At 40.5% G+C, this 13,948-nt stretch overlaps 1 protein-coding gene across 4 annotated transcripts in view; it reads left to right on the top strand.

Moving 5' to 3' along the window:
- SEC24C (SEC24 homolog C, COPII coat complex component) overlaps positions 1-13,400 on the top strand; it is a 42,176-nt gene extending 28,776 nt beyond the window's left edge. For all 4 annotated transcript variants that reach the window (XM_018566021.1, XM_018566020.1, XM_018566022.1 and 1 more), the window contains 13 exons: positions 160-284; positions 2,431-2,622; positions 4,853-4,946; positions 5,031-5,147; positions 5,547-5,717; positions 6,011-6,107; positions 7,062-7,207; positions 8,386-8,524; positions 8,882-9,000; positions 9,088-9,267; positions 9,458-9,649; positions 11,493-11,582; positions 12,361-13,400. In XM_018566021.1, coding sequence (XP_018421523.1) covers positions 160-284; positions 2,431-2,622; positions 4,853-4,946; positions 5,031-5,147; positions 5,547-5,717; positions 6,011-6,107; positions 7,062-7,207; positions 8,386-8,524; positions 8,882-9,000; positions 9,088-9,267; positions 9,458-9,649; positions 11,493-11,582; positions 12,361-12,501 — 1,803 coding nt within the window. In that variant the 3' untranslated portion in view covers positions 12,502-13,400. The remainder of the gene's footprint in view (positions 1-159; positions 285-2,430; positions 2,623-4,852; positions 4,947-5,030; positions 5,148-5,546; positions 5,718-6,010; positions 6,108-7,061; positions 7,208-8,385; positions 8,525-8,881; positions 9,001-9,087; positions 9,268-9,457; positions 9,650-11,492; positions 11,583-12,360) is intronic.
- Positions 13,401-13,948: the final 548 nt, after the last annotated feature.

The following is a 13,948-nucleotide window of genomic DNA, read 5'->3' as shown; positions in this document are numbered from 1 at the left end:
ACATTTTCACACCCCTGACTGTAACTGCTATTGTGTATTGGCAAATGCTGTGTTCCACAGCTCATAATGTATAGAAATAGATGTTATTTTTGTGTTTTCCTGAAGCAGATATTTTGTTGACCTGACTTCAAGACAAATATTTCTTTTTTTTGGCGGCAGAATAACAAAATCCCAAACCCTCCAGCTTTTATTTTCATGCTTGATGTGTCCTATAATGCTGTGAAGAGCGGATTGGTAGCATTGGTCTGTGAGGAGTTGAAGCAACTGATTGACTACCTGCCCAGGTGAGTTGGAACTCAGATTGATTTATTAGTATATAATTCATAGGGCACGCATCCAATGGTTACTTGTGTTAGAATGGGTAAGACTAACCAGGAAAAAATATATATGTGTTTCAGTTGGGAGCCATTTCTTCATCCAGTGATTTATTTAATCTTGTATAGAGTAGAACTGAAAATTCTTGTACACACTACATATGTGCACTGTGTGCTCTGCTCTGTTATGTCCTGCTTGATCTAAAGCCTTCAGGTTGTGCCAGAAGTCTTTTATGTCCAAATTGGTTGATTGGCAGCTAGTTAATGCTTATATAACTACCCCAATCCCTTTTTCAATCATCACTTTTAAATATTTAGTACTCTTTTTGAAGCAAACCTCTACTAATATTTAAGTATGTCAAAACCTAGGAACAAAAATGTAATATTGCAGTTTACAATCTCTCTCCAATCAGCCGCACAAAACCGAGGTCCGTAACAATCCAACTTTACGGTTGTAAATTCCATGCAAAGTTCAAAATACAAGGTATACACCACCATAGCATCTCTCCCACTCCAACGCCGCTCCACCGTTTCACCACCTGGGCTTAATCATAGTTAGATTTTTATGGACCTTGGTTTGGTGTGGCTGATTGGAGAGAGATTGTTTGACCAGTGGGAGCACTTTGCAGCCTGCACCCGATGTCTATATTGATCTGCAGTCTGGTGGAATTGGAGCAGTGAGTTTTTTGCTTTTCTGGATATTGCACTTTACAAGTCTTGCGTTGTGCTGGCTGCATTTGTTTTCTTTTTTTTCAAGCCAAGTACATATTCTGGAAGTACAGAAAAAACCTATTGATTCTAGTCAACCCAGTGATCTTGAAACTTTGGGTGCACTGATCTAAAATCTAAAGTAATGTTTTCAGGCATCCCAGTTTCCTTCTGTTAACCCCTCCCCATTTTTGAGAGGGGTAGGTGTTTGTAGTCCATATCGGGAGAGCAGCCTAGGGTGCTGCTCCTTAATGATTACGTTATATAATTATTTATTTCAGACAACAATCCAAATTTCTCACATTTTACATAGCTGACAAACACGCAACAATTAGACAAGACATTACATTGATCCCTTCTAACCTCTATTGTACCTGTTGTCCGTAAACCAATCCATGTATGCGCAGTGCCACTCTCTCCAATTTCATCCCTCGGGGCCTGTTCACATGAGTTTCAGGTGCGGATCAGCAGACGCGGGGCTATGTGGGGCTGTCAGTATGTTACCTGCAGTGCGTTTGTGACGCGTTTTTAATGCGTTTTGCGTTTCCTGACCGTACAAAATGTGACATGCAGTATTTTTCTGTCGTAACCTGAATGGACTGCGCATGTGAGAACTGTAGCCCATAAAACACAGGGATGCATTTTTAGTGCAGGAGCGTACGGATCAGGTCAGCACAGAAAACGTTTCATTTTCGTTCTCATTTGTGTGAAGTCATTACTGATAAATATTCTTCTGAATTCTTGGATATAAACCACAAAAAATGTAATGTTTATTTTGACTACTAAAAAACAATTCTTCCATAGAGCATATATGATTTTATTTTTATTATTTTTATTTAAACCATTCCTTTTATTGAGGGAGATTCTATATGCTTCCCATATAGTGGGATCAAACGATTCAAAAGATGAGGTCTAATAGATTGTTTGTTTTATATCTTATCACTGAACCCTCACTTTTATGGAATAGCATTACCCAGTGGTCCGTACTCATGGGTGATCCCCGTATAGAGGAGATGATCTTACCCACCTCTGTCCAATATTTATTTACAACGCGGCACTGCCACCATATATGTGCCATAGTCGTGTCACTGTCGCTCTGATGAAGGATCCCTGTGCGGACCCGAAACGTTAGCACCGTATGACAGTATGTGACATTGGGTATTGAATAAACCTATCAATACTTTAAAAACCCTTCAAGTGTGTGTCGGTGAATTACTTTTATTTACTGTTAACAAATCCTAACTGGAAAAAAAAGGTGAGGTTTTCTATACTTTTGGATCAGTTCTCTTTTGCTGCTAGTGTATTTTTAGTTTATCCGTTCTGCCAGGTGACTGAAATTGATAATTTTCCATGACGTAGGACCCAGGGAATACCCTCCAAAGATAATTGTCTCATCTTTTCCTTTCAGGGAAGGGAACCAGGAAGAGTCGGCGATACGAGTGGGCTTTGTAACCTATAACAAAGTGCTCCATTTCTATAATGTGAAGAGCTCCTTGGCCCAGCCACAGATGATGGTGGTGTCAGACGTGGCCGATATGTTTGTCCCTTTGCTGGATGGCTTTCTTGTAAATGTAAACGAGTCTAGGACGGTCATCACTAGGTAATAAACTCTTAAGGTTTTCACTACATTTTACTCATATGCTTGATTTAGCAAGTTAAGATAATGGTATTTCATTCAGTTTTGGTGACTTGGGTAGAAGTTGGCTTCCTGCAAACTTCTTCCCCTGTTCTGTGTGCCCCTACATGAAAAAGGACCCACACATTTCAAAGCATCCAGCTGTGCTGACCAGCTTTTCTGCCCTTTGAATTACTAGGATACATATCCTCAATGAGGTCTACATTTGCTGTAAGGCCACATAAATACCTATCTTTCATCTATCGCCTTTTATAGAGCAGGCACCCCAATGCAAATATGATTTTCATTTTTAGTGGTTGTGTGGGAGCTCCTGAGCCCAGACCATGGACATTAGAGTTTTTATATTTTGTTTCTTGTACATTAAGCGGCACAGAAAAGGCAAACATGTCCATCTGCTAGAAAGACAAAAAGATGTCTATCCTCCTAGGAAAACTAAAAAAAGAAGAATGCTGGTAATAGGGGAGGTGGTCTTCCTTTGCCGGTGTCCAGTCCTCTGAATGCTCCAGTGTAACCCAAATGTTAAAGATTTCCTATTGACCTTCCACGAGGAGTACAAAAATATTCTTAAAGGAGAACTATGGGGTCAGGGCTTTTCCCCATAGTTCTCCTAAGGGTCACAGGAGAACACAAACTAGTGTTCTCCCGTGACCCAAAGCTCAGGATACCGCGAGCTACAGCTTGCGTTATATTGAGACGCCGCAGCCGGGGCGGTTCCCGACAATACTGTCTGAATCCACCCAGCTGCGGGATTGACAGTTGGCTCTGCCTGGAGGATCGGACAGGGGGGGGGATCCCTGCAGGGAGCCGTGAGTGACAATCATGGCTCTCTGCAGGGATAGATCGAGAAGTGAGTGAGCGACGGTATGTGTTCGCTCACTTCCCGATCTACTGAGCCGACCTGTCACAGTTTCATTGTCACAGGTCGGCTCAGGTTATGAGGCTGGGTGAAAATCACTTGCCTCATAATTCTCCTTTTTAACAAGCAGTAAAAGAGCTTTAAAGGAAACTGTCACTGACCGTTTCTAGCTGCTATTAATGTGAAGTAATTTATTCTCAATGATCACAACAAAGATCCTGAAGTCAGGTTTCAGTCATTTCTAACAGCTTAGAGACACTTACTGTGTATTCACATTATGAGCTGGTAGCCTGCTAAGATTCTGCTCTCAGAAAAATACACTGCCTGTGTTGTGAACTGTGAGAATGCTTGCAGATACAGAGATGAATGAGCTCTTGTTTTATGGAACGTTTACTGCTTGTTCAGAATATGTAAATAAATGTACATAATCTGGGTGCATGTTAACTTTAAATATTATTCTATTACAATTGAAAGAATCCATATTTAAATAAAGAAGCTTTTTATAGAAATGTCTGGGTATCTTTTAAACAGAAAAAAAAAATGTGTCTCAAAAAATATTGCAGACTGATGTTCGCTTTCATTTTAGGTCCTGCTCTAGAAAATGGAAACTGATATCTGGTTGGCTGCCATGGTCATCCCTTCGCTTTTTCATATTTTTTTTTCCCTGTAGAATGCTTACTCAGTCAACAAAGAGTAATACATTTGCCCTCTTTTCTCTGTTTTGGAGTGGACTTCCTTGTAGTTTCCTTTTTTAAGAGGATGGGTTACAAATGTACAATCTATTTTAAACAATGTTTTTGGTAACCGGTGTAGTAATTCCCATTTGTTTAAAGGAGAACTATGGGGTTAGGGCTTTTCCCCATAGTTCTCCTTAGGGTAACGGGAGGACACAAACTAGCGTCTTCCCGTCACCCTAAGCTCAGTATACCGCAAGCTACAGCGACAATTATGTCTGGATCCGCCCAGCTGCGTGAGGGACAGCTGGCTCTGCCTATCTAGAGGCAGAGCCAGCTGTACCCGTCCGTTCCACCAGTCAGCGCAGGGAGGGGGGAATCCAGTCCCTCCCCTGTCACGGCAGAGAGCTGAGACAGGATCAAGAAGTGAGCGAACGCCGGTATGTGTTAGCTCACTTCCCGATCAACTGAGCCGACTTGTGACAGTTTCATTGTCACAGGTTGGCTAGAACTGTGAGGATGAGTGAAAGGCACTCGCCTCATAGTTTTCCTTTTAAGGTCCCTTCACATTTTGGCATTAACTGTTCTTGTGTGGAGTAGATTTAGTAGATACCTGTTGACTATTTCCTTGCAAAATTACTATTATTTTTTTTTTCTTTATAAGTTTGCTTGACCAGATTCCAGAACTGTTTGCAGACACAAGAGAAACTGAGACCGTTTTTGGCCCAGTCATCCAGGCCGGTTTGGAAGCACTGAGGGTAGGATTACCAGTTTGCTTGAAAACTTTGCCAGAAATGTCCTGTTCGACAACTTTACTTAACATTCATATGTTGTCTGTTTAGTCTGCTGACTGTGCTGGGAAGCTCTTTGTTTTCCACACTACTCTTCCTATTGCTGAGGCTCCAGGAAAGGTCAAGAACAGGGATGATAAGAAACTCCTCAATACCGACAAGGAAAAGGTAATGTTTGTTTTACATGGATTTTTTTTAAATGGAAGTATAACCATTGCCACATGTACTTGTGGGATTTCTTTTTAGTGTTCTGTATATTCTTACAACTGTGATCCCAGCTGCTTGTTCCATATATCAGACTCATGTGTAGGTAGAGCACATCTTTGCCCATATGAACTCCCCTTAAAGCCATATCTTTGTTTTAGTATGCTCCATCCTATTTAAAACCCAAAGGCTATTCTCTCTCAATCTTAACTATAAAAAAAGCACGTAATTTACCTCTGTTGAAATTAGTGGGGCCAACACTAGAACACTTCTCATTGTAGAGGTAGCATCCATCTATTGTAAACTTCTGTAGTTTTAATTGTGTAGTGGGAATTAAACTATGCCTTGTTTCCTTTTCTGCAGAGCTTGTTCCAGCCTCAGACAACTTTTTATAACAACTTGGCCAAGGATTGTGTTGCCCAAGGCTGTTGTGTGGATCTGTTCCTGTTTCCCAATCAGTTTGTGGATGTGGCTACGCTTGGTGTTGTTCCTTTTCAGACTGGAGGTTCAGTTTACAAGTATACTTTCTTCCAGGTAACTATATGAAACTGTACATGTGTAATTGTCTGCTGTTTACACTGTCCTAACTGGGTGCAAGTATCACTTGCCTCTGCTGTGTATTATGTACACCTGGAATTATTTGACTTGCATACAGTGTTGCTAGAATGCAGGTATCCACGCAGCTGTCAAACATAGACATGATAGAACTGTATTATCACTGCCTGTGCCTTATTGTGCAAAATGCTCCAGTTATAGATTTTTGTTATTGAGAGAACCTTATTTGAACAGAACTGCAGTTATTTTTATGAAAATCTTTTCTCTGGCAGATGGAGACGGATAGGGAGAGGTTCCTAAACGATCTACGTAGGGATGTTCAGAAAGACATAGGATTTGACTCAGTTATGAGAGTCAGGACTAGCACTGGTGAGTACTCTGGCTGACAAGTACAATTCACTTCATTGTTATGCTACCAGCATTTTACATCTGAAAAAGGATTCCTTTTTAGATCGGCTTTTAGATAAACACAATTGCTAAATGTGGTTACATTTTGATGATCACATTTTATATGGTCTGTTAGCACCTTAGATTTTCTGTGACTGCTTTAAAAAGCCTCATGGTGATCTCTTGCAGCGTTTGAGCAGCTGTGTGTGCAATCAGATCTCCCTTATCATACGATTTCTTTTATTTATGAGCTTCTTTCTACCGGGGAAACCGTTGGCCTGGTCGGATTGGTTGAGTCCTGGCAGAGAGATTTAAGTAAACATCTCTCTGCAGAGGAATTGGATTTCTCTTTTCATTATACAGTACTCACAAGTCATCCATGTCCTATTTATACACAAGAGAAAATTTATAAAGTTTTTATCGCGTTGGTATAAAGATCCTCTATCCTTACATCCTATTTGAGAGGGAGAAAGAAGAGGCTCTATTCTCTGGTTTACTTTTTCGGCTGCTCGTCAAGTTATTCAGGTTTTATGGAAGACTGCGGTGGTTCCATCTCTTCCCCGTTGGGTTAATATTATGAATGACATTATGCACGTGGATGAGTTATTGGCCGTTGCGGCTGACAGATATGAGGCTTTTTATGCGCTCTCGGCTGTATGGATAAATTCTTCTACCTCTGACACTCTCGGAAACTGTTTATATGCATGAATTTTTTGCTGTTGCAGTTTTTATCCAATATTGATTGAGTTCTCACTCAGAGGACAAAGGACTATTGTTTTCGTTCTATTTGGAACTGTCTTGACTCTTTTTTTTTTTTTTTTTTACTTTTGAAATAAACAAAGATTTAACACTAAAGTTTTATGGTTGTGAACTTTCAGCCAGACCAGTGCTAAAGGCTAGAGTCACAGAATTTCATTTTTTTTTTTTTCCTTTCAGGTATTCGTGCAACTGACTTCTTTGGTGCTTTCTACATGAGTAACACCACTGATGTAGAGCTGGCTGGGCTGGACTGCGATAAAACCATAACCGTTGAGTTCAAACATGATGATAAACTGAATGAAGACACAGGAGCCATCCTTCAGGTACAATTCAACCATTTTGCCTCCTGTAGCTGGAGTAAAATAAAAAAAAAATCAGCTTTCATATAAAACACGCTTGTCGGCGTAAACAGACCCTCTAATGGCCCTCGGCAATCTAAATGTCAGTTGTTCAATTTTGACATCACTTCTTTGTTTTGTGTACCATGCTTTGCTCTCAGTGGTGTTGGCTAGCTGGCAAATGTTTTCCAACTCTGTCAGCAGAATGCTTATTTCTATCCAGGAATCATTGTTGCTGTGCTTATATCTGAAAGTCCACTCGGTCTTTCTTAAAAAAAAAAAAATAGGCCTACCTTAAAGTGATATTAAGGCTTCAGATTTTTTTTTAATACTTCCTATTAGGAAGCCCACCTTTTGTATGAAACTGCTGTATTTTTGCTTCATCAGCTAAGCAGCTGCTGTGGAGGCACCCGTGTGTGCTCATTCCCAGCCATGCCCGCAGTAGCTATGTGCATCCATAGACACACACAGCCCTGCGCCAGGCCAGGCCACTCCTTTACAACCAACAGTTTGATTGATGGGGGAAGGAGCCTATGGCAAGCAGGAGTGCACAGTGTCCCAGGTGGCTGACTTCATGAATTGGATATTAAGTATGCTGACATAACATGGTGGGTAGTGTGATGCTAGGATATAGGCTACAGACAGAAAATAGCAGACACCTCTATTGGCTTTTTTTGTGCCCTTCAAAGAATCAGAGTCTTTACCTTAGTGATTTGTTATGCTTCCCATTCTGGTTGCAATTGATTTGACCAGATGTGCTAGCAAAGGGTGACTGTAGGATTCCAGTCTAGTTTCTTTGTCATCCTCCCTCTAAATGGGTTTCCTTTACTCGCGTACGAGAGGTCTACCTTGTACTACACAACTGCAGAAAACAAGGCGATGAGTGGCTTCCTGTGTCGTCTGCCTTTTTCTATTTTGCACTACCAGTGTAGGTAGATGGAGACCAGTGGGATGCATCCCATCTACGTTGCTGTCACTTGGCAGATAGTGTGTGACCCGTTTTTAAAGTGCTCTGTTTTATGTGGATGCTTAACCCTACAGTTAATTTCATGATCTGTTTAATTGTGGGGGTTTCTTTTTCTTTTCTTTTAATTAGCTGGTCATTTCCATGGCATTGATATTTGTACATAACGGTTTCTTCGTTTTCCCTCTTTATCTCCCAGTGTGCTGTCCTGTATACCAGCTGCGGAGGGCAGCGTAGGCTTCGGATACATAACATGGCTCTGACCTGCTGCACACAGCTAGCAGACTTGTACCGAAATTGTGAGACTGACACGCTGATCAACTACTTTGCCAAGCTTGGTGAGTGCTATGCGTCTTACATTTGTGTATTGTAGTAGTCAAAAAAATGTAGAGTTGGCATACAGGCAGAATTAAGTATCCTTGAAGGCATGACACATTCTGGACATTCTATCTAGAGGCAGAGCCAGCTGTACCCGCCCCCTCCACCGTCCGTTCCGCCTGTCAGCGCTGGAGAATCCGACAGGGGAGGGAATCCCTTCAGGGAGTGACAGTCGCGGCTCTCTGCACGGATAGATCGCGAAGTGAGCGAGCGCCGGTATGTGTTCGTACAGGTCGGCTCAGATTATGAGGCTGAGTGAAAATCACTCTCATAATTCTCCTTTTTAAGCTCTTAATTTGCCTTTGTTACTTTTGCAGCTTTCCGTGGAGTCCTAAATAATCCAACAAAGACTGTTCGAGACACCATGATTAATCAGTGTGCACAGGTCCTGGCATGCTATCGCAAGAACTGTGCTAGCCCCTCTTCTGCAGGCCAGGTAACATGCTTGGAATATGGTCAGAAAATCACACTTAAGAATTCCTTCTATTCCAAACATGTATTCATCTGTTTACTCTCTTACCAGCTGATCCTCCCCGAATGCATGAAGCTGCTTCCAGTTTACCTGAACTGTGTGCTGAAAAGTGACGTGTTGCAGCCTGGTGCTGAGGTGACCATTGATGACCGGGCCTACGTGCGTCAGCTTATTTCATCCATGGATGTTGCGGATACAAATGTCTTTTTCTATCCTAGGCTCTTGGCCTTTGTAAGTACTTTTCCAATATCTTCCTTTTAGTGGTTGTATTGAATTTCAGTGGTTTGACTTCAGTGGTATTTTGTAACATCAGTCAGTACATTGTTAGTGTAATCTAATATTTTTACATATGACTTGGACATTTTATTTTTATATTTATGCACGTAATATTCAGTTTGTTGTTTCTTGTTTTTTTGTGCAGTCCAAAGTGGATCCTACCAGTGATTCTCTGCCTGTCGCTATCCGTGCCTCAGAAGAACGTCTCTCTAAGGGTGAAATATATCTGCTCGAGAATGGGGTGAACTTATTTATATGGGTTGGTGCAAATGTGCAGCAGGCTCTCATCCACAACCTGTTTGGAGTGTCGTCATTCAGCCAGATAGACTCTAGTTTGGTGAGTTATGTGCTGTTTTGTTTAATGGATGTGAACAACTAAAAACATTCAGAAATTAATAGTATAAAGTTTTGTTATTTTGTATGTATGCTAAAGCCCAACTGCAGCCAAAACTTTATATTTTTTTTTTATTGTATTGGACCAAGAGGGGAAGGGGAAGAACCTGTCAGATTTTTTTATTGCAGTTACCCCATGAGGAAATCTCTCCAGCAAGGCTTGGACTGCAACAAAATACTATTAAGTAAAACAGGGCTAGAACCCCACTGGCTTTTCTTTTTCTGTTCCATTGACAACCACTACCTTCGTTTTATGTCCTGATAAAAGTGAGGTGAATTTTTTTCATCAGGGTCATGTATGGCAATAAAAAGATACCCTTCTCTTGTCTATCCAAAAAATGACAAGGCTATTCACAAAAGGTTGAAGAGTTTGGAGAAGGCAGGAGAAGTAAACAATCTAGGACAGTGATTGATAATGTTTTTGAGCCCAAGTGCCCAAACTTCAATGCATAAACAATGTATCTCACAGTGCAAACACTGAAAATAAGTTTGGTTTTGTGTCTTAGTTTGGGCACTTTGGCAAAATAGGGAAAACACACTTATTCAAACATTTGATTTTTTTTTTATTACTTTATACCAGGGCAGGGAGAGAGGCAGCCAGTGTTGGGCGGACCATGGAGCGGGGGACAGACCAGCAAGCTTATTACAGCTTTCCCTCTCTACATTTAGCTCTGCTTGCCTGAAGCAGGGATAAATGTAGAAAAACTACCTACACGGCATCCGGAAGTGCATGTCCCATACGTCAGGCGATATGAATTCGACGCCCCTGCCTAGGCATGCGTGGCACCAGAGGGGCCTCTGCGTGCCCTCTGTTGCGTGTGTGCCATAAGTTCGCCATCGCTGATCTAGGACAACATAGCTGAACTGGAAAGTGAACTGAATTGAAGAATGCTTCCAAATCAGCTATTTTATACTAGATTGTTCACTTCTCCTGTCTTCTCCAAACTCTTCACCCTTTTGTGTGAATAACCCTGTAAATAAAGTTCGGGCCCTAGTTGTGCTTTATCTGTGCTGAATCTAAAGCCAACAATAGGCAGATTCACCCTCTCTGTTTGTCCCAGTGATCATTGTCACTAGGACTGAAAGTGATGGGAACATTGAGTTATCACAAGAACTGGAATAGAGGGGAAACCTTCCATTGGGTTCACCTGTTCAAAGAACAGCCCATGGGATTTCCCTTACTTTTGCAGAGATTTCCCCTTGCTTCCTGCTGTGTCTACGGGAGAGTAAAGGGAAATCACCCCAATGGGACACTGATTGCAAAAAAGATAACCCCTGAGGGGTTTTGACCAATTTCCTATTCCTTTTTCCATAGAAGTGAGGTCCGCAAATAGTTTGAGGTTTAAAATACATCAATCAAAGTTTGGTAGGGGTTAATGTTGAAACTGTAGGGGCCCCACTTCCTCATAGGAGGCCATTCTATCATTTTAGTGCTCCTTTCTAATAGTTTATAGAAATACTTTACCTGTTGAGAAGTTGGTAATTTGTAGCAGATATTCAATTGCTACCAAAGCGATAAATTCTTCATGAGACAATAGATTGAATAACTGTTTACAAAGGCCTTTTGATTTCTATATGTAAAAAGGTGACATTTATGGAGTTAAAAAGTAAAATGAAGGTCAATTCTTTTCCAAGAATGACAACATTATTATCATCATTTTTGGTATGCTTATAAAACAATACAAACGTATGCAATGTAAAGTTAAATATACATATATTGCTATTTGTATTAAACCAAAGCTGCTTGTTTGTACATACTAAAATGATGTTATTTGTTTTCTTTACAGAGTGCATTACCTGTGTTGGATAATCCAATCTCAAATAAAATGCATGCAATTATCACAATGTTCAGAGCCCAGAGGCCACGATATATGAAGGTATGTAATGATTTCATTCTACAGTTTTCTGTTTGTATCTGCTTAGAATTGACTGTTTAAATGCAACTATGCACAGGGCCCAGCCGTGCTTTGATTTTTATGTTTTTGTATTACAGATTGCATGAAGTACAAAGTGTTATAATAGACACTTTAACAGGCTAGACATGAAAGGAACATGTTAGGGTAGACATGAGATCTGTCATTACTGTCTTTTAGTTAAAGATCTCCAGGGTCCGTCATGCTTATCCCTCTTTTTACTGTTTAGTGATTCAGTAACCTGGTAGAGGTGTCCTGACAATTCGCTGTCCTTTGTGATATGCCTATCACAATAGAAATATGTGGCTGCCATTACCAACCTTCTTTTGGCTTTGGTACGTCTCGGTCATACATACAAGGGAGAAGTCACAAACCCTTATAGCTGTATATGATCCAGGTCAGTGATCAAAAAGCATTTAAGCTTAAGCGTCAGCATGACATCTTCGCAACATTTTATTTTTAATTAAGTCAGCAACGACCATCCTAAACCGCTCTCTTATTAGGCCCAGGGTAATTTTTCAGTACATTTTGATGCATTGAGTTGAAATATCCCTGTTACTAGGGCAGGCATGAGCATTGTATTGATAATGTATACAACATGTAAGGAACAGTATATATACAGGCCTAGGAGAAAGGGAAAAAAAACTCAAAGCGCTTTTGCCATTATTCCTTTAGACTGACTTTAAGATTATATGGGACATGCTCTGTAGCCTATATTTTATATTAATCTTTATCTTTATAGTTGCTGGTTGTGAAACAGGATGACAAGCTTGAGATGTTCTTCAAACACATGCTGGTGGAAGACAAGAACCTGAATGGAGGGGCTTCCTATGTAGACTTCCTCTGTCACATGCACAAGGAGATCCGACAACTTCTTAGTTAGAGATAGAAGAGTTGGTGGTGATCACCCCCAGTGACATTTAAAATATTTTGCTAACCACCTTGGTCTTTTAACTATGCTACTACAACCAGGACACCCAGAAATGAAGGACCGTTATGTTTTCTTTCTGATTGCCCCTTATTGTCTTTATTTCACATAACTTTGCTCCCAAAGTCCGCTCGTGCCCCATATCCTCTCCCTTCTAAAGATGAAGATATTTAAGGATTAACTGAATGTGTCCCTCTTTGACCAAATTGTCTGCACTGAGGAGCACAAACCTGTCTTGGTTGGGATGAATGTAGAGTTGCCTGCTCAGAAGAGAGCTTATACACAATACACTGGTTATTACCTATTTGCATTGATCTGCCTTTCGGAGAAATGTTAAGAAAAGTTTATAACACATATGAACTGACCTGGACAGTGTGTGAAGAGATCAAATTTCTAATATGTCATAAATACATTCTTTTAAGATGAATAAGATTTTTTTTGCCACACCTGCAAATTTTGGGGTGTCTTCATTTTATTCAACTTTGTCATTGAAGCAAATAATAAAACCCATTAGACCATACTGGTTAGATAGAACGGTTTTAAAGTTGTCAACTATGGTCCCCAATACGAAAACAATATATTTAAGGATGATCAGCATGATGATGGTCCATGTTTTTGGGCCTAGCAGAGTTATCTAGCCCCTTTAAATTATGGCTTCTGGCAATACTTTATTTTTCTAAAAATAATTAAATCATCCATCTTTAATGCTCTCTAAGAGTTGACATTATTTGTTGTGTGTGAAGTTGGTTTACAGATGTGATTTGGTGCAATTATTCATATTATATGGCTATTTTTCCCTTTCCACGTCCTGTTATTTGATCATTCTACTGTTTGCGCTGGACAACCAGTGACGAATAAGCGAGTGGCCTGGTCATCAAGTGTTATGTCATAGTTCATATAGCATAGACTAAATTACAGAAGTGTCTATCAGTAATAAGAACTGTTCGATCCTTACTTCAGAGGATGAAGACGAGACTTTTCTTCCTTTTACTATATAAAAAAAAAAGAGAACTTACTCCGAGGATCAGCTTGGTTTAAAACCCAACTCTGTCCAAAAGAAAGCAAATCATTTTGGCTGGAGTGGGGAAGGGTTACATTACTGTGTGTCCCCAATCGGGAGATTTACACTCGCTTCATGTTCTAATGGCTGTGGCTCAGAGGGACTGGAAGAGATGAGACCACAACAACTTTATTCTGTGGTGTCAGGAAAGGCTCTTGAGAGATCTTTCTCGTAGGAGTCAAAGACAATGAAAGCATTATAGAAGTTCTCATCGATTCCTAGTCTCTTCAGATATACATAAACTGTTTTGGCTGGAGTTGGGTTTTAGGGATAACTAGGGCACACTGTGGTCATAAGCACTGATAATGTCTCTAACAATGGGTAGCTTTTTTTTAAAATAAG

This window comes from Nanorana parkeri, unplaced genomic scaffold, assembly GCF_000935625.1.
Source record: "Nanorana parkeri isolate BGI_ZX_2015 unplaced genomic scaffold, ASM93562v1 scaffold908, whole genome shotgun sequence".
Classification (NCBI taxonomy): domain Eukaryota; kingdom Metazoa; phylum Chordata; class Amphibia; order Anura; family Dicroglossidae; genus Nanorana; species Nanorana parkeri.
The sequence above is the reverse complement of the archived record's forward strand: the minus strand, read 5'-3'. Positions and strand labels throughout refer to the sequence as shown.